We start from the raw sequence: 20430 nt of genomic DNA, 5'->3' as shown, positions 1-20430 counted from the left end.
GTATAAATACAGGTGTTCATGGACTGAAGACATATTGATGATCCGATCAGGTGGACCGGTTGTAAATTCAATCTCCAATCCACGTGGAACCACAAAAAAAGTTGTATGAAGTCCATGAGAAAATGACCAACTTGATTTACTACCAATGTAAACATAATGGGCGCTATGGCTAGCTTCAAGGCTTCCTCAATACAGCATGATGTTATCGTAGTAAATGATGATCCTTATAGCCAGCTAAGGGGGGCTCCACTGATTGTGTTAAAGTCTATGAGACCTAACTTTTCATGAATCTTGTTTAGTAAATGATGTTTATTTAGTCAAAAAGATTCAAAAGAATGTATGGTTTCTTTAGGTCGTGACTACCCTGTGATTGACAAGTGGCTTCTGCAGTGTTATTCCGCATTCGGTTGTTCTAAAAGAAACTGTAAGGAGTTGATTTCTCCTGCCTCACCCCGTCGTCTAAATAAAGAACATTCAGTACATTACAATAGCGAAAACGTCACACTCAAGGCTTCAAAACGTTAGTCCATAAACCAATGGCTGACTGATTCACCACGTCAAATGCTTTTATGCAGTTAAACGGTAAGAGCGGATGAAAACAATAACAAAGTACACAAGGACACAACCAAGGGGACGAGTGCACATACACACAAACAGCTGTTTAAATGTAGCCTCCACTGGAAGCTCTGCTGAAATCCATCAAGACCAATGCTCGGCGCTCTCGCCTCCAATCTGACATTTTGGCAATTCCTCTCATTCAAGCTCAGCACCCGCTCCCTTTGTTTCTCTCTTTCGTCACTTCTCAGCATTGAATATGGGTTGGAGAGGGCTTAGCATGTGTGTGTGTGTGTGTGTGTGTGTGTGTGTGTGTGTGTGTGTGTGTGTGTGTGTGTGTGTGTGTGTGTGTGTGTGTGTGTGTGTGTGTGAGAGAGAATGTGAAGGGAAAAAAAAGCTGTTTGAAAAAGAGGGAGAGGGAAGGGATCTAGGGAAGAGGAAGAAAGCAAAGGGGTAAAGGTGGAGTGTGTGTGTGTGTGTGTGTGTGTGTGTGTGTGTGTGTGTGTGTGTGTGTGTGTGTGTGTGTGGTCTAGCATTACTATACTTGTGGGGACCTACATCTGTTTACATAGTTACGTGTGGGGACTGGCCTCCCTTATGGGGACAAATTGGAGGTCCCCATATGGGGGAAGACTTGGTTAAGGGTAAGGTTAGGGTTAGGCATGTGTTGGTTATGGTTAAGGTTAGGATAAGTCTCCAGGAAATGCATGTAAGTCAATGTAATGTCCCTGAAGTGATGTATACATGGTATGTGTGTGTGTGTGTGTGTGTGTGTGTGTGTGTGTGTGTGTGTGTGTGTGTGTGTGTGTGTGTGTGTGTGTGTGTGTGTGTGTGTGTGTGTGTGTGTGTGTGTGTGTGTGTGTGTGTGTGTGTGTGTGTGTGTGTGTGTGTAAGGAAACGCGTGTGTGTGTCTGTCCCTGTGTGAGCATGTGTGAATTGTGCCTGCAGTTATCTGCACGCAAGGATGAGCGGCAGTGAGGGAAAGTGAGCCGGCATGAAGGGCAAAGACTATGTTTATGTTTCTGCGTGTGTGGACGCTGTGGTGCCCTCAACTCTCCTGTGTTTACAGACAGGAAATGTTTGTCCAGGCAAAAGGGAAGGAGCTCTCCTGCCAAACACTGGGCCTAACGCACGCACACGCGCGCGCGCGCGCACACACACACACACACACACACACACACAGATATTCAGACACTCGTGTGTAGAAAAGAGGAATCTGGCGGGAGCTGCAGCCTTTGTGGGTGAGGTGGGGTATCTGGTAATGGGGAAGTGGGAGTGATTGGGCAGGGCACTAACTGTTTTTCACTTCCCTCCGAGCTGACTCCGGCAGATAGAAAGTCAATATGCTGACCCCCTCTGAACCTGAGAGAGGTCTGCGCGCCTGTCCACACCAATGACTGTACGCCTGCACTGCTGCCGCTCTCCTGTAGTTCATATTTCTGCTGCTGCCACGGCTGTTTAATTGATTCTCTATCCGTTTGTTGATGACGCCCAGTCTGCTGAGAGATACAGGGATTGTACCAGTATAATATTTCAGATTTCAAAGCCCTTTTTGGCTCCATATCTATAGTCTTATTAGCTTAAAGTAAGTGAAAAATATACCAGTGCATTTCAGCTTCAGATTCAGATTCAATGTGTGTCTCGGTGAAAACTGCCAGTATGAGGTGTCATTATTCTTTATTTTTTTAATGCTGAAATCTGCCGCAGCCTGTGTTCCAAAATACTAAAATTCACCTCCAGGAAATAAATTGAGAGTTGAGAGTTATATTGAAATGATCTCATCCATCTGGCAACCCTTGTTTTTTTACTTTCTCTTCACATGGGGATTCACTTCTAAAGCAAATGTTTCCTATGTCTACACTGTCGTCTGACAAATGAAAGCAATAACGCTAAAATAATCGAAAGAAATAAAAACAGGCACAGCATGTAAAAGAGATGAATTTATCTCAAGCTGCTCCAACATAAGTTTGTGCATCAAATGACTGCTGAAATCAGCCTTGTATTTTTCGGATAATACTTCAGTTCTTGTGCTTACATAAAAGATACAATGCAGGACTTCTAAAGTATTTGTATGTAATAATAACACTGAATACCTTCTTCACCGCTTTTCAAATCAAAATCAATTCACGACAGCTTTTCTTCCCTTATGAAAAAGTATTTTTCACTTAGTTTGAAAAATAAGTAACTTTGCAAGTCATTTCTGAAGGTTTGATGGACGGTTCAAAGGGGTTGCAGCATCGAGGTTGGCTACGACGATAGTTTCTGTGATTTATTTTAGGAACACTCGGCAAATGTGTGTTGCCCAAATAAACAATGCTCATTCTGGCTGTCTTGCTCATCTTCTTGTGATCTACGGTGACAGTTCAATGAGTGTGTGTGTGTGTGTGTGTATGTATGTATGTATGTATGTATGTGTATGTGTGTGTGTGTGTGTGTGTGTGTGTGTGCTGATATGCGTGGGCTTGTAAATTAAGGACAGCGCTGGCGGCGACGTGGATGTGTGTGTCTTTCAAATATGAATAATCTAAATAGGGGGAGATGAAAGTGTCCTTTTACCATGCAGACTCACAGGAACATCAACATGTTCCCACACACACACACAATGGAGGAGCTATACAGGAAACAAGTGTGCCACAGCTGCACAGGTAACCAGAACACACACAAAGGAAAGTGAAACTTCCTGCAACCACCTCACCGTTACTCAATCTGAACAACACCCAGAGCATGGCAGTCAAACATCTGAAACATGAGCCAGTAGAGAGTGAGCAAAAACAGGGAAAAGCTAAATATGACTTACTTGCTGGTGAGGGGGTGCTGTATCCACTCATGGGGAGTCCCGCGAGCGCTGGTGGGGACAGGCTCCCCAACATGTGGGGGAAGAAGTAGGAGTAAGTGGGCATGGGGAAGCCATGGAGGTGAGGGTTGCCCTTCCCTGCCATGATGGCTCAGTCCACCTCCAGTCACAGAAAAGCCACCGTAACAATATCTAACGGAGCCGAATAGAAGTCAGTGTGGATTCCTGGTTTAATCCCCCATAGGGGCTTCTGCATGAGGAGATATTCCAATAGACTGCCAAGCGGAAAAAAAATCCCCTTATGATTTGGAAACTTGAGTAATGCAGTGATTGCACAAAAGAAATCCTGCTGGTTTATGAATGTGTGTGTTAAGGGTGTACAAAGATAAAAAATAAACACAAGGTAGAAGTATAAAAGAGGACTGCAGAGTGTTTTATCCTTCCTTTCTCTGGTATTGTGAAACCGTTTTAAAGGTCTTATTTGCGAGAGGCGTTGGGGTGGCTGGAAACTAGCAAGGCCATTCCTTATCGCTCAGATGAAAGGGGGGGGGGTAAAAAGAGAGGCAAGTTGAGGCAAGAACAGGTGACTTTGATGGCTGCAGTGCAGGAGTTGGGATAGTGGCGATGGGGTTGCTTCGTGGCCGTGATGTTTCCACGGGAGCGGAGATTCACTCTTCCACTGCGGAGCGCTCCTCGGGAATGCGCCGATCACATGATGCCAGGACAAAGCTCTTCTCCTTGGACGAGCATCTCCTCTGCAGCCTGTGAAGAACAAACGGATCATTTAGCGCTTTAACGACAAGGTAAAGAGATGTTTTCCTTTTATACTTAAGTGCTTTAGTAAAACAGTTCTTTTCTTTTGACACTAATTAATGGTAATGTCTGAATTTGAATGTTACGAAAACACCCCCCTCTGCCTTAATTATCTAATGGAGTGTTAAAGCTGTGAGAGAGAACAGTGGGTGTGTGATGTCTCCTCGCAGCTTTGTGCGCTCACACACACGCGCGCTCATTAACAGTGACAGACTACACATACTGTGGGAGACGAGCCAAAACATAAATGAAGAGAGCAACACAAAGGGAAACTTCGCTAATTACCCCCGTCGCAGAAGCCAGAGGTGAGACCCAAGGCACCGATCTGGGACCACTAGAGATTTCTACTGCTGAGTACTTCCAAATTAAAAAGCAAGACGTGTACAAACAGACATGTAACCAAAGCAGAAAGCATATACGCACGTAAGGGCGCTGACAACTAAACACCCGGAGAACACAATTACCATAAAAACCGTACACTAGCAACACAGTATATACAAAAGTAAGAGCAGCACCTTCAAAACAGTTTGTCATAACATCAGCCTGATATATTTTCTTACTGTAATGACCCTTTTAAGAGTCAGTGGATGTAATGCACAGCAGTACAAGTAAAATAATTGCAAAACACACTCTCACACACACATGGAGTGCAGTGAAATAGCAGGAGGAATGTGTCTTTGCATGAATAGTGTTGCTTAAGAATGTGGCACTGTAGCAGGAATCACACCATGGATGAACTCCTGTAAAGAGAGAAGGGTCAACTCCGACATGTTTGTGTGCCTGTTCCCACTTGAATGGTGTACATAAAGCATCGTGTTATGACAGGTGAGAGGTGCACAGTGGTGGCAGCCGTGTGACAAATTAAAGGAAAAACCCAACGAAGTGTTTCAACACATGCAGGTAGAAAAGCTTCTGTGCTGCGTAGGCGTGTACTGAACTTCACCAGTGTGATGGACAACAAGAGACTCTAGTATTTGGTGTTGACATGGTGTTGTGGAGAGAGATTTGTATAAGGCCAGTCCAAAATCCCCACTGGAAATCAATTGTCTTGAGATCTTGTGACTATGCAGGATATGGATCTCTTTCATAAGTCGTAATGTGGAAACATATGGATGCTGCAAGGAAGATGGGTTTGTATTTGTGTTTATTCTGTTACGTATCCCATTTGGGAAGCACTACATGAATCCATCAACCACATGAAGGTGGCGAAATGTAATGTTAACGGAAGTGAAACTTAATGCATGTAACCGCCCTATAATTTCGATCAGCTCTTAAATGTTTTTGTTTTGTTAAAATCGGGCCATTATTTCTAACTCAACATCCTCGCTGAGGGAATGATGGCATAAATAGGTTTCCACATCAGAACACTTCAAAGATTATGTTGTGTCCGGTATCGAGGAATCGGAATTTGTTATGTTTAGGTTTCAATTATTCAGATTTCGGGTTAGGTTTAGTTAGGGTTGTTTGGCAGCTGCATTGGTTCAGATTAACTGAGGTTGTCAAATTGGTCGCCATCATCCTCACTTGCGATTAACTACAAACTCCACTTCAAATCCTACAAATGGACTCCTGGTGGAAAGCTTTTCCAGTGGTGCTGTTTTATTCTCTTGCATCACATCTCTGGTATGGCTCATTTCCATCACTTTCCCATATATCATGTCTTAAAACAAAAACTGTCTCTTTGAGTCTTTGTCTCAGCAGGAGTATTGCTCAGCCAGTATTACAGTATCACATTCTTTGCTGTCTGAAAGCTGTTCTGAGTAATTCCATAGGGGCTCAGTGCTACAGTATACCCGTGCCTGTTTCTGCATGTGTGTGTGACGATATACTTGCATGTAGGGAACATGAGTGATGAGATCTACAGTAAGAATGTCTGGTGTGGTGTATCTGGAGCCGTAATATGTCTCTTAATCAGATGGAGAGCTGATTTGATGGGCTTGGCCTTTTATTAGCCGCCTTATTTTTATTGATCGGCACTCTGTTGTCGCCCTGTCGCGGCGAGCTGCTGCGTGTCAGGGGTTGTGGGCTGGACGGTGCGATTGTATTAGGCCGAAAGCTTTAACAGCACTTTTTAAAGCCCAGGGGAGTTAAGATATAGCTTTATTTGCTTTTAAAGCCCCCGCCCTCTCCCGAGCAGACTCCTATTAAACCAGGAGACAGTTAAAGCAACATAGTAACCTGTGACATATTATTCCTGGTTCCATAATGCAGAGTGATACACAACCATTACCATTATGAAATGCGGCTTTTATACACTGGTCTGGTCATGTAAAATGCAGTAGCATTGTCAGAAATACACACTGAGGTGATGTAAAGCCATATATATTTTAATGCAACAGCCAGAGGCCATAGAAGCTCAACTGTGTGTTTCAATGAGGAACTACAACTCACCGGGACACTCGCAGAACCCACAGGCTGGAAATGGGCGACTTCCTTCAACGTTATTATTACAGCGTGAAGTCTGAGCGCCATAAGAAGCCATTATGATTGATAAGCAACATCAAACATTACGGTGCACTCACACCTGAAAGAAGTTTGTTGTGGTACACCCAAAGCTAGTTATGTGTACTGATGCTGCAGTAAATAGACGGGGTTACTGTTGTTTGGTACACAGGAAGTGGCTGCAGCACGACAAGCCGTTACTATATTTTGCGATGGATAGGAACAGACTGAAGGTGGTCAAAGTTAATAATAATATCAGGGTTGTGTGCAGGCATTGTATGTTTAAGTAAATAGAGTGAGAGATAACATCGCTAAAATAAGAAATCAAGCTTGGCTAATAAAATCACAAAGCATCCCATCTAAGTGTCACTAAACTGATTAAATGAGCCATTTAATATCAACTCAATATTTTTTATAATAACACGACGGCTATTATTTGTAAACATTATGAAAATGACAATTTCATTAAAATATGTTGTGGTTTTTAAATATTAGTCCTATTAATTATAAGTGTCACAATGATAATTTGTTTTTACATCTATAAAATACAAAAAATGTAAATAAATATAAATTAAATGGAAAAATCCTCCTTTTAAATAAGAGTAGTTAAATGTTAATTTAAACATTTACAGAATTGATCAACAGTAAAGTTTTAATATAACAAATTAGAGATTACCGATAAAAAATATATAGCTATAAATAATAAGTTTATGCACAAGATAAGTAAATGGCATAGGAGGATTTACTGAGTCCCTGGGTGTTTCTCAATGTCAAGGACGCTTCCTTGGTAGGACATGTCTTCCGAGTCAGGTCCTTCAGAAGCGAGGCGAGAATCCTTCCTAGCCTCGGAAAACGAAGCATGGTGGACCGCGGAGGATACACATGTGCAGCCTCGAAATTTCCCGCAACGAAGGACGCCGGCCTCGGTAGAATTCCAAGGATCCTGGACATTGGAACAGTCCTTCGGCGGGACTCGATGGCGTTGCATCCTTGATGCTCTGGAGGAGCCTTCCTCGACATTGAGAAACACCCCCTGTGTCTGTATTTGAGAGCAAGCTAACAATATCTGACTGGTGTTGCTGAAGCATTTCAAACACATTATATAATCAGTGGTCCTTATTGCACTCATCCATGCACAATCAAGGGCCCGGATAATCTGCTGTGTAAACTACACACGCAACACCAACGCTGGGTAAAGCTGCTGACATGTACTTTCTCACTTCCTGTCAATGTATACAAACCAATCACAATCCTCATATACAGCTGTGTACTCTGCTCCTATATTGAATAAGGATGGCTGAAATCATGCAACAATCATGCATTGCAACAACAACACACACTTTGAGTTCAAAATCAGTGGTGAAATGTAGATGAATAAATCAGTCCAATACTTGAATACATTTTTTACATTATTATTCTATACTTGATGTTTTTACATTTCTACTCCACTAGATTGGAAAATAGGGAAATATTGTTCTTTCTACGAGATCCCTGTTACGTGCCGCAGTTGGTGCTTGTGTGTGTGTGTGTGTGTGTGTGTGTCTCTCTCTCTCCCTGATTGTCTCCAGGTGCAGCCTCTCCCCCAGGTGCTTCCAATCCCCAATCAGGGCCTACATAAAGGACCTGAGGAAGGCTGCAGTGGCCTCCTCCTCTGGCTGCATTGTGTGCAGCATGTCTCTGTGTGAGGCCTGTGTTCTTGTGAATTGTTAGGAGATGTGCTCCAGTTTACCTTTTTGTGTGTTGTTTATTTTAGTTTGCAAGTTGGCCGGTGAGCACTTTTTCTGAAGTTGGGGGCCGTTATATCGCATTTGCACCTGTCGGGCTCCGTAAAAACCCAATCGAGAAAACTATTTGGCAGATAAAGCGGCAATAAAAGTAATTTTTCAGATGCAGCTCTCCCTGTCGCACATAGACACATTGTTGGTTTATTTTCACAGTGAATTTGAAAGAGTTTGTATAACTAAATGCACGGCAAGATCTTACGAAAAAGGAGCCATGGTCTAATGTTAGCTCCGCTCCAGTGTTCATAAAATATACAAATAAGAAGTGGAGAAACTGTGTGTGTGTGTGTGTGTGTGTGTGTGTGTGTGTGTGTGTGTCTTCAGAGTGCTGCTCAGCCTCTCACTGGCGCTGCTGCAGGACTCCAGAGCTTCACTGTTTCTGGAGGTGAAGGTGTGGAGCAGCGAGGCCACGTGCTGCGGGAAATACTCCTGCTGCACAGTGTGCTCCAAACACAACAGCTGACCTGGGACCAGCGGCACCTTCTTCACCTTCCCCTCGCCCTTGAGGAGTCCCATCATGACGAGCAGCGTGGAGAGGAAGCAGTAAGACGATCGGTCTGATCCAGAGAGGAGCTTCTTCAGCACAGCGTCAATAGTTTGAAGCCCGGCTGTCTTTGTCTCTGGTTCCTCACTGGACAGAGAAGACATTTTCAGGAGGATTTCAGCCGCCGTGTGAGGGTCAGACGCATGCACATGTTGCTGGACGTTTGTCCTCGTCTCTCTGAGCTGAAGCAGCTTCTCTGCGGAGGGGAAGCTGAGGCAGGACATGATCTCTGCTGAGCTGTGAGGTTTTTCAGGACTATCGTCTTTTTTCGCTGTTCCGTTTTCCTTCAGGATTTCTCCGTCCTCATTGTCTTCATTGTAGTGATTCACTGGCATCATCATCATCCTCCTCCTCCTCGTTTGCATGGTCGTCTTGATCATCATCTTCGTCCTCAGGTTCTCCTTCATCATCACTGAGTGACCCCAGCATGTCTCCTTTCTCCATAGCTTCCCTCAGAGCGTCACAGCCCTCCTCTCCCAGACAGTTACCGCTCAGACCCACTTTCTCCATGTCGGCCTGAGCCACAACCAGAGCAGCTGCTTCAGTGGTCTCACCGAACGACAGATTGATCTCCTTGAGGGCGGGCAGTCCCCCCTCTCCCATATATGTATCTCTCATAGTTACATTTGACAAATAAAACACATGTTATCCGTTTATGATATGGTGCAGTACCTTACTCTCATCTACCCAAAGTAATTAAAATTGACAAACTACAATATTAAAACGCACTTGGATGTATTTGTTAGGGAAAAACTGTGCAGGCATTGTGTGTTTAAGTAAATAGGGAAAAAACAGAATAATAATATTATATAATCATGTTGTGAGTACTTTGTTGTTTATACAACCAAGACGGCAGTGGTTCAGTCTGGAAGGACTAAGAAGAACCACAGGGTAGCCGGTTCAAGTCCCAATCGGAATAAAATAATACGGATACCCCCCACTGCCTGTTTGTATATGTTTCTATGTATCCACATCTGTTTGTATTGTACTGTGTAAAAACAACTGAATTTCCCCTTGAGTATAAATGAAGGGTCTTCTTCTTTTATTAAGTATTACAAGATGATGGTATTTATACTTTTACTTAAAGGTGGGGTAGGTAAGTTTGAGAAAGCAGCTCGAGTGCGCTAGAATTTGAAAATACACAGCCGGAAAGAATCTGCCACTTCCTCACAGAGCCCCTCCTCCAACACACACATGACCAATGAGGGCACCAGATAAGTTTGTGCCCCGATGGAAGGCTGACAGGCAGGTAGCCCATCCAGTTACTTTAGCCGGCTAAAATGATTGGTCGTGCTTTCTACAGCGCCACGGCTTCCACAGATGAAAATTATTTATGTATTTATTGTCAAAGCGTTTCATATATTCATTGCTATCGGGATGTTAAGAGCATTCCATGGAATATATATGTTATTTCTGAAATAAATTACATACCCCACCTTTAAGTAAAGGATTGTAGTTCACTGTGTACAGTATATGCACATTTTTACTCCGCAAGAACCCACATCTTCTAACTCACTCTTCTTCAAAAACACACACACACACACACTAATCTCGGCAGGCAGCTGCCTCCTGCTGTATGATGCATGTGTTCTATATGATACTGCTGACACACAAGGTCGTTGATATGGAGAAGAAGAAAAGGGATCAGTTGTGCATAATGCTCTACTTTAGCTGCTCTTCTTCATAGCATATAGATGTGCTCAAGTGCTGTCAAGGAGGACAAGTAATGTCTCACATGCATAAGTAACTGAAAATTGAAAGATATAGGCGTAAAACAAGCATAGCAAGGGGAATGAGAGCTATCTGTATGCCGGTGTATGCATAAAACATTTATTCACACACTTGTTTATGCACTTACAGCGATATAACTGAGACTACTGTAGTCTAAAAACGGAAAACATAGCGTACTTTAAGAGGCAACGCAGTAGTGCAGCCGATAGAAGTGAGTAGGGAACCTGGGGCTTAGGATCGAGCCATTAATGTCCATCTTTTCATAGAGTTTCTAACAATTCCCCTGCAGACTCCATTTGTATAGCCTCTATCTGCCAAGTTCATTTCAACGAGAGCACAGGGGCAAGAATATCCCCAGGGAATGTATGTGATCCCTTTACACTAAAATAAACAAACAATCTGGGTCGCTAGGTCTTTACTCTGTGTTTGGCTCGTAACAGCCAGAGAGAAGGCAGGGTCAGAGGTCATGGGGCACAGGAGATTGTAATTGGATGTGACAGCAAATGCTGAATTAGTAATCAGAAAAGGCAGCAAATGGCAGCGTGAGGTCGAGATGGACAACGCAGAAAACCGAGCCGCAGGGGACGGCAAATGCAACGCATGACATACAGACACACTCGGATGCGTCATAAATAGACAGGCGTGCACTATAGAGCAGGGTTCAATCTATACACACACGAGCACACAAGTTCAAAGTGTCACTGAGAGAGACATTGGTTGTTGTCAAGGCTTGGGGGGAAAAAACATAGGGTGATTTTTGAGATAAGCCACACACACACACGCAAATGAACAGACACACACACAGCAACATCTACAATGTACATCTCTCGTGAGGACCCATTATCCGTGACGTTGGTGCTGCTAGCGCCACATCTCTCAGGAGCAGCAGCTGGTGGTCAGCGGCAGGCAGAAGCACACGTCAATGTGTTGCTAATGCTATGGAGTCCAGTGGGATTAGGCACATATGCTAATGCTACATGGAGCATGATTACACAGGATGGATCCTTTAGCATGTCATTTTGTTTAGCTGCCAATAAGAGCGCTTTCACAGACAGACAATGCTCCTCTCTTAAAGAAATACTTCACACACAAAAGGACCATTTAAATATCACTTACTCTCGCGTGTATCCTTTCATTCTTCGAGAAAACTCACTTTTGCATAACTCCTTAAAAAGACTAAGAAGTGTATGAAATACTAGGGTTCCGGGATAAATAGCACTTGTGTAGTGAAGTAGCTGTGTCACAGTTTCACAGAGTTGTTTAATTGTATTTGGGATTGTTGGAAACGTTATTTCGATCTCTCACAGATTGCCATTAAAGTTGACTTTGACTTTTGATACGGGTGTAACCTAGAAAATAGCGATAGCAATCATTTGATTTCCCAAAATATTTGTATATGATTGGATTGCCCATTTAAGGCTTAACAGTGAGGATTAATAAGGTATTCTGGTTCTGATATGCTACTCCTTTGTAAATTCATTAAACAATGGGAATTCTAAACAGTGAGCTGATTATGGAATTGCTCAGAGATTTGTCGTTCAGCTTACAACAGCCTGCGGTAAAAAATATTGAATTGTAATTAACCCAGTGCCAAGTGAATTGCTATCACGTTGTTATACCTGCTATTTTATTCATGTTTCCCCTTTGCTGCAGGCATGTCATTTAAATATCTCCAATGTGCTGCACCTGCTGATTCCAATGAAGGACATGCTGCTTCAGATATACTTACTCTGGTAATTGCCTTCCCCATGATGACACTATTTCCCCATGCAAGGGTGAGAATCAGATGACATGGATAGTCTCTCTTTGATTTGTACAACAGCCTCACCACAGGGAGGGATACAGGCTGCTAGCTAGAGTGTGTGAGGGTCTGTGACAGCGCAGTGTGTGAGGGTCTGTAACGGCGCAGAGTGTGTGAGGGTCTGTGACAGCGCAGAGTGTGTGAGGGTCTGTAACAGCGCAGAGTGTGTGAGGGTCTGGAACAGCGCAGAGTGGGCTCAGACTGCAGCCTGTGTGCGGTGTTAACTATAATGGAAGTCTCTCAAGCATGAAGCATTGCATTTTTTATAAGGACAGCAACGTGGTGTACGTTAGAAGTGAGACGCGACATTGCAGGAGGGGATGTGAATATGTGCACGCATGACATGAGTGTGTCCGTACAGCGCATTCAGGGGTATGTGTGTGTATCAACAAGTGTCTGAGCGAGTGGGCGTTGTGTGCGGTCACGCATGTGTGTGTGTGGTGCATTTGTGCTTATTAATACGTGCCCTCGTCAATTCCTGTACTATATTTGCATGTCATCCTATTGCCCCGGGGAGTGTCTTACAGTATGCTGCATTTACTGTACATTACTGGCTCAGAACGGATGGGTTTTGCATAAAAGACTAGACCACATCTGCGGGGGTGATGGGAAGAGGCAGAGAAGGACACTTTGACACGTCACTAACGCGGGACATCAGATGTGAATTATTTAGGCGTTACGTAAAGCTATAGAAGCTCGGCTAGAAATAGTTTACACCACTTTACCTTGGTTTACCTTTGTACAAAGAGATAATGGAGAAACATTAAAGCAGGTCGAAGAATTGCAAAAACTAATCAACCAACCAACCCAACCCTAACCAGTAACCTTATATAGGAAAGTAGCATCCCATCAGTACTATATAGTTGTGCAGTAAACAAGCAGTCTTTAAAGGGGACATATGCTATTTTTCTGACCATAAATGTATTTGGGGAATGTGTACTTATTTATTTACAATTTTGATCTCATACATTTCTTGACCCTGTGTTTGCTACGTTCCATTTGAGCTCCTGAGTCTTTAAACGCCTTTCCCAAGTCTGCTGCGGTTTGCTTTGTGAGAAAAGTATGGCACAGCTTTGTGAAGGTAGATACTCAGATTGGAGGTGTTTTATTTTAATGAGCCTACATGTGACAGAGGAAGGGGATCCAAATCTGAATAACTTCATTCAATAGATTGGTCTATTTTAGTGTATCCTGTATTTTTTATATTGTGTATTTGTCTTTGCTACTGTTGATATGTATATATATATATATTACTGTTTATTTTTTATGTTTATATAAAAAAAAAAATGTTTCAATTTTTTTTTATTATATGGTTTTTATATATATATATTACAGCTGTGAAAAATCTATTTCCCAATTGAGGATGAATTAAGTACTGCTTATCTAATGTAATCTATCTAATCTAATGTACAGTCTCACCCACACTTCCCTTCTAAGAAAGGTTGGGCCAAACGCAAGTATATCCAAACTTTTGTATATTAAATCTGGTCTCTTAATAGTTAGAATAGCTTCTATTATTCGCTTGATCCCTGTCCAATAAGCATGACATAACATTAGTATGTTGTCCTATTTCCTAAAGCCTTACATCGATATAAGGAGAGGATTAATTCCAGCTCCTCCCAACTATCTGACCCTAAAATACTTCCAGTCCAGTGCTCCTTCCCCCTGCGTGGCTGAGATGCCCAGAGCGAGCTGAGGCATTGTGGGGGAGAGAGCAGGAGGTGGGAGTTACTTCTCAATGACAGCCAGAAAAGTGTGGCGCAAGAAGGCTAAAGGGTTCTAAGTGCACACCTAGGGCGGTGAGAAGCCTCAGCCGTTTTGCCAAGGCCCCCTGTGGGGTGAATCCACTTGTCAGCGGAGCAGGCTGGGTGACCTCACCTCAGAAAGGTCAGCCTTTCATTATCTCAAATGCCAGCAAGCACTGCACCTGCACAAAATAAACCCAGGGATGAGCTGTGTGTGTGTGTGTGTGTGTGTGTGTGTGTGTGTGTGTGTGTGTGTGTGTGTGTGTGTGTGTGTGTGTGTGTGTGTGTGTGTGTGTGTGTGTGTGTGTGTTGGTAGCCTGCTTCCCTCACAGATAATGAGCGCCACTGTGGCTGTCCGTGCAGAACTGGACCATCTGCCCACCTGCCTGCCTGCATGAATATGGACCCATAAACACACATTCACAGCTAAACCCACACACTAACTGTGTCAACCAAAGTCAATAAAAAGCTACAACTAGAAGTCTCCCGCCCGCCCGCCCGCCCTTTAAATCAGGAGTATCAGATGAAGAGGATTAAATCCCAGGAACTATGGCAGCTTCCAAGAACGTCTTGTGTTAAAATAGCTTTCCTACAGTGGAGATAGACAGATTAAAGACCCATAGATAGACGAGTGGACAAGTGCGTCTGCTAAATATGGGTCATGTGACGCACAGCTGAGGTCACCTTCTCCTTTTCGATATCTACACTCAAGAGGCATGAATCAGGGGGTGATCTTGTGAAGGTAAGGCGCTTTGTGAGCTAAATGATATCCATGGGCAGTTCTATGGGGGGCCAAAAGGGGGGCCAGTGCCCAAAATAATACATCTGAAAAAGCCAATTATGTATGTTTTGCAGGGAAGATTGTGCAGTAACCTGGGCTTAAGTTAACAGGGATGTTTTTTCTTCAGTAATGTAATTTAATCAATTGAAGCCAAGTTACTGAAACACATTGTGTTGCTAAAACAAATACCAACAAACATTAAGAAATAAAATAAAAACAAAGTTGGGCTGCATAAATATTGTATTTACTACCCTAGACTCCTATTAATGTTCACTATCTTGTGCCATAGTAACCCAAACAAAGTAAACTAAAATTGTAATTAAGCCATTGACACAAACTCTGTTACTAAATCAAACACCAATAATAGTATTTTATGTTTTTTGTATAATCTTGAACACTGTCTTTGTCTCCTTTGTCCCACATTAAATACGTCCCTCTCATTAAATAACCCAGTCAAATTACACTGATTTTTTCCGTTGAGTTTGCAGTTGGTGACAAAACTCCAGGCGTATCTCGAAGAGCATGACACACGGGGTTTGTTTTTGAGCCACTCACTGTAGCTATTCAGCTCGGTCAATATTTGCAGGGGGCTATGGTAACAGAAAGCTCCCACACCCGCATAAACACACTGCGCTGGACTCTCTCACTCGGCCTCACACACACACAAAAAACCAACACTGTGCCCAGAAAGTCCCACTCGTGCTCAAAGGGGGTCAGAGAGACAAAGGGCCATAGATCATGGGTGAGGACGGCGCGCGGCGGGCTCCTTGTGTCCAGGTTTTTCCAGCATTTTTCACTCTTACTGAGAAAACATGGAGGGCCGGTCCCTATTGTTTACACAGCTGGCTCCATGGAAAGGATTGCTTAATATGAAATATGAAGAGAGTGGAGAGAACTGGGAAGAAAAGAGGGAAGGGAGCCAAGTGTGTGGGGGGGGGGGGGAGGGGGGTAAAAGGCCTTCGCAGAGAGGGAGCTAAGTGTGCTCCGGCCTGTGGGACATAGGAAGTGAGCCATACAGATACAGGGAGAGAAACGTGCGGAGAGGAGAGTTGGTAAAAGCTCCCAAAGGAAACGGTACAGTGAGGAGAAGGAGAAAGCAATATGGCAGCACTACATCTGGAGGAGATACGCAGGAGGTCCAGGGAGACAGAGTGAGGAGCAAAGTGAGAGCAAACAGAAAAGCCCTGAGGTTTCCCGGCGGTGAGGGACTCATGCCTCCTGCGGTCTGGGGTCTGCAGCCGTGTTATTCTTTCCCAACAGTTACACACGGCTCACCAACACCTCTGACAGCCACTTGTTTCCTCAGCTCCTTCACTTACTTCCTTAATCTGATAAAACCTGAGACTATGAGGGTTAGTTTGGAATAATACTTGGATTTTTGCCAAATAAAAACAGTACCTTAGATGTGTGCAGAGAACATGGGGACTTTTCATTCACAATATCAAAATAAAAAGGTAATAAAAACTCACGAACCAGCTGTTAAAAGTGGATTATAAGGGCTGGAACAACATTTTACGTTTTTTTGTTATTTATTTATTTGTAGATTATTGTCTTGATTACTTGATAAATAGTCACATCATCACAATATCCTGAAGCTCAAGATGACCAATAAAACTGCTTTTTGGTCTAACTATTGATCATAAAACCCCAAATGCATTAGATTTATGGAGAAAAGAAAAGAAAAAATAGCTCATGTTAACATTGGAGAAATAAGAACCAGTGAGTTTTTGAAAAACATAAAGCACTAAAATAAAAAGATGTAAGAGCAGCACTCACTTATGTAACTGAAGGACAATCTTTACTGGAGGTCAGCAGAGAGTACACAGGCGTTTAACAAAACAATACACCATACAAGAGGAAGGAGCTTAGTCTGTCCAAACGCATGCATGAGCACATGCATTTGCACGTGCGTGCATGTGTGTGTGTGTTTGAGTTTGAGTGTGTGTGGGAGTGGGTCCGCTCCTTCAGTCCAACCTCCTCCAACCTTGTTCCAGTTAGTGGGAGAGGGCCGGCACAAATTAAGTCCATATTTCTGAGCAGGACTCCAACAGACTCAAAACACCCCACCCGCTGACACACACACACACACACACACACACACACACACACACACACACACACACACACACACACACACACACACACACACACACACACACACACACACACACACACACACACACACACACACACACACACACACACACACACACACACACACACACACACACACACACACACACACACACACACACACACACACCACACACACACACACACACACACACACACACACACACACACACACACACACACACACACACACACACACACACACACACACACACACACATCTACCGCTGCTGAGACATTTAAGCTGTCCTATTCCGTATGCACAAACTAAGATGGCTGCATGCATCTTGATAAAGACTTTTACATCACTGCCGTAAGGGAACAGAACACAGCTGGATCAAGACAATGCATAATTTCACCTCCAGCTAAAACACACTAATTGACTGTGTGTGTGTGTGTGTGTGTGTGTGTGTGTGTGTGTGTGTGTGTGTGTGTGTGTGTGTGTGTGTGTGTGTGTGTGTGTGCGTGCGTGTGTGTGTGTTGTGTCACCTTACCTATCCAGGATATCAGGCTAACAATGTTATGCGAAGCACCTTGACGCATTTCAACACAAAAGATCCAATGATACGAGAGCGAGTGACGCACTAAAGCGCGGGCCACTTCCTGTTTATGCCGCCGCTCGCCCACTAAAGGAAGGATCAACCAAGAACCAATCCTCGCAGCGGGTCACGCTTCTTTGAAAAGAGACCGTCTCAATACCAGTATTTAGTTCAATCATGATAACAAAAAGTACTGGCAGAAAAAGGACAAAACCATGGTCAAGTGATACAGTTCTTCACACATAAATCTGTATGTGCTGCAGCCACTAATGTGTGTGTGTTTTTGTGTGTGAAGTGAAAAGCCAGTTTGACTCACCAGACTAAATGTCGGTGTATTTCCAGAGGGCTTGTAAGTGCATTGCTTACGGAAGGATTTCATTGAATTACTTGAATGATCTATATAGTAATGCGTTTGTAACCCTGTGAATATATCTGCCTGGTGTGTGAATGTTAGTCTCCCGGAGCAGGTGGGCCTTGTTCCCCTCTGTATGAATGAATTGTAGAAGTAAAAGCACTTGGAAAGACTGGAAAAGCACAATATAAATCACTCCATTCAACATTTACCATGAAGGTAGGCAAGAAATGTATCAACACATATCAGGGGCTCTAAATGCGCCAAGGACAGATCTCTATGTGGCCCATTATTCCAGCATGGCTTTCACAACACCTCTGTTATTGAATTGAAGCTTCAGTAGGCAACATGTTTGAGAAATAAGACATGTGCAGTGGCAGTGTATCTGAAGGACGCCTTACAATATCCTTTTGAAAAGAAGAAGTTACAGAGCAGACACTGCCTAGCATAGCTGCAAGTTCACTTTGGCACCAACATAAGCAAGTCAAATCACAGTGAGAAATGCACCCTAAAACCAGTGGGGTACGTACATTTACTCAAATACTCTACTTAAGTATTGAGGTACCTGTCCCTTATGCATAATGATTACTTTAACGTTTGGTATTTTAAGTATTTTTTAATGCATATCCTTTTATACTTAAGTACAATTTTGAACTTTTACTTGTAACCGAGTATGTGAGTACTTCTTCCACCTCTGCGTGAAACTGACGGTGACGGCCGAGTAAGCAGGGAAATGTGAGGGGTCCATTAAAAGCTCTTATAGTCAAGAACCCTAATTTCCACATTTAAACACCAACCAAAAATACATTTACAGAGGGCACGCCAAACAGATAAAGCCTATTAAAACACAGAATCTACTCACCAGTGATTTCAAACAATCAGGCAGTGAGCTCCTCTACAATTCTAATTATTTGGGAATCCTAATATTACCCTACACTTAAAGGAATTCACTCAACGACACCGTCCTTATCCATTATGTGTAGAATGTAGACTTTTTATATTGCAGTAGAAGAAAAGGAGTTGTGTATATATACAGTAAATACCGCCACACTGCTGTTGTGTTTGAATACTATAGCTAGCTATCCATCCTATTCATACTGTGGGCACTATTGCAAGTACAACATGTCCTTTATGTGAAATTAGTGAATACCTTTAAATCTTGGAGGCATAACACTGCATTTATAAGGCACTTGTCATCAACACTTTGAAGGTCAGAGCAAAAGGAGCCACGACCACACTTCTCTGGCATTTGTGCGGAAATGTAACAACGGGTAAACTCGAAAAGCTCACTGCAGTACTTCAGCAGACAGGGACGTCTCTCCCTGCGTATCAATACGGGATGAAACGTCCATGTCAGTTGCAGTCTGATCGTCCGCCATCCACCAGTGTGGACACATGTCAGGTGACTGAATGATCGAGCGCTGCTGCCTGTCGTCTGCATCGAAAGCCCTGAGCTAACTACGCTTCATGCTGCATGTCATTGTCCTCCTGGAGGGGAAGGGCACAGTTCCATAGCTCATGACCGAGGCCATCAGCAAGACAAGCAGGGCACGAGGAGCAGAATGTGGGGCAGCGTGACGTCACTTCCACCGTGCCTGTGTGTGTGTGGTGTGTGTGTGTGTGTGTGTGTGTGTGTGGTGTGTGTGTGTGTGTGTGTGTGTGTGTGTGTGTGTGTGTGTGTGTGTGTGTGTGTGTGTTGTGTGTGTGTGTGTGTGTGTGTGTGTGTGTGTGTGTGTGTGTGTGTGTGTGTGTGTGTGTGTGCGCGTGCGTGTGTATAGAGGGGACAGGAGTTAGTGGGTCAACGTAGTTAGAGGATTACTACGCGACCTCTCCAGGACACTCATGCATACGCTTACATACATCGGATGCGTGTGGGATTTGTGTTGCATGACGATGTCCCAAGGTCATTTAGCAAAAACCCAAAGCTGCCAGATTAAAAAACATACTTTAGGCAATAGGCACACACACACACCCACGCACACACACACACACACCCACACCCACACTATGTAAATGTATACCTATAAACCCATCTGGGAACATGTGAAACAAAAGTCAAAATGCCAAAAAAACAACAGCTGGATTCAGCTTAGATCCCTACATCCTGCATAGTAACAGCGGCCATGACCGGAGAATGCCTATAGAGCAGTATGTGTGTGTGTCGCATATGTTGTCTTTAATTAAGACAAGAGGAAAACAAGAGGATTTGATGTAAATACAGTTAAAGATGGTGCTAAAAAAAGGAGATATATAAAAAACAGCGACATACACATGCATACACACTCAGGCGCATTCGTTCAACAGTATCATGAATATTCCTGCCTCTCTTGCTTTGCCCGCTCTCCAGGAGTCATAAAACTTCCATTTAAAAATGCATGGGCTCCATAAGCTGCCAGACCTATCTATTAACGGTGTTATA

At 43.4% G+C, this 20430-nt stretch overlaps 1 protein-coding gene across 1 annotated transcript in view; it reads right to left on the bottom strand.

Annotated features, from left to right (window-relative positions):
• The window catches only part of raraa (retinoic acid receptor, alpha a), a 166062-nt gene that overhangs the window by 88606 nt on the left and 57026 nt on the right, over window positions 1-20430 (bottom strand). The window contains exon 3 of the mRNA XM_034106794.2: window positions 3353-4111. Within this exon, the coding sequence (XP_033962685.1) occupies window positions 3353-3494 (142 nt within the window). The 5' untranslated portion in view covers window positions 3495-4111. The remainder of the gene's footprint in view (window positions 1-3352; window positions 4112-20430) is intronic.

Source organism: Pseudochaenichthys georgianus, chromosome 19 (genome assembly GCF_902827115.2).
Source record: "Pseudochaenichthys georgianus chromosome 19, fPseGeo1.2, whole genome shotgun sequence".
Lineage (NCBI taxonomy): Eukaryota > Metazoa > Chordata > Actinopteri > Perciformes > Channichthyidae > Pseudochaenichthys > Pseudochaenichthys georgianus.
This window is presented reverse-complemented; position numbering and strand designations above follow the sequence as displayed.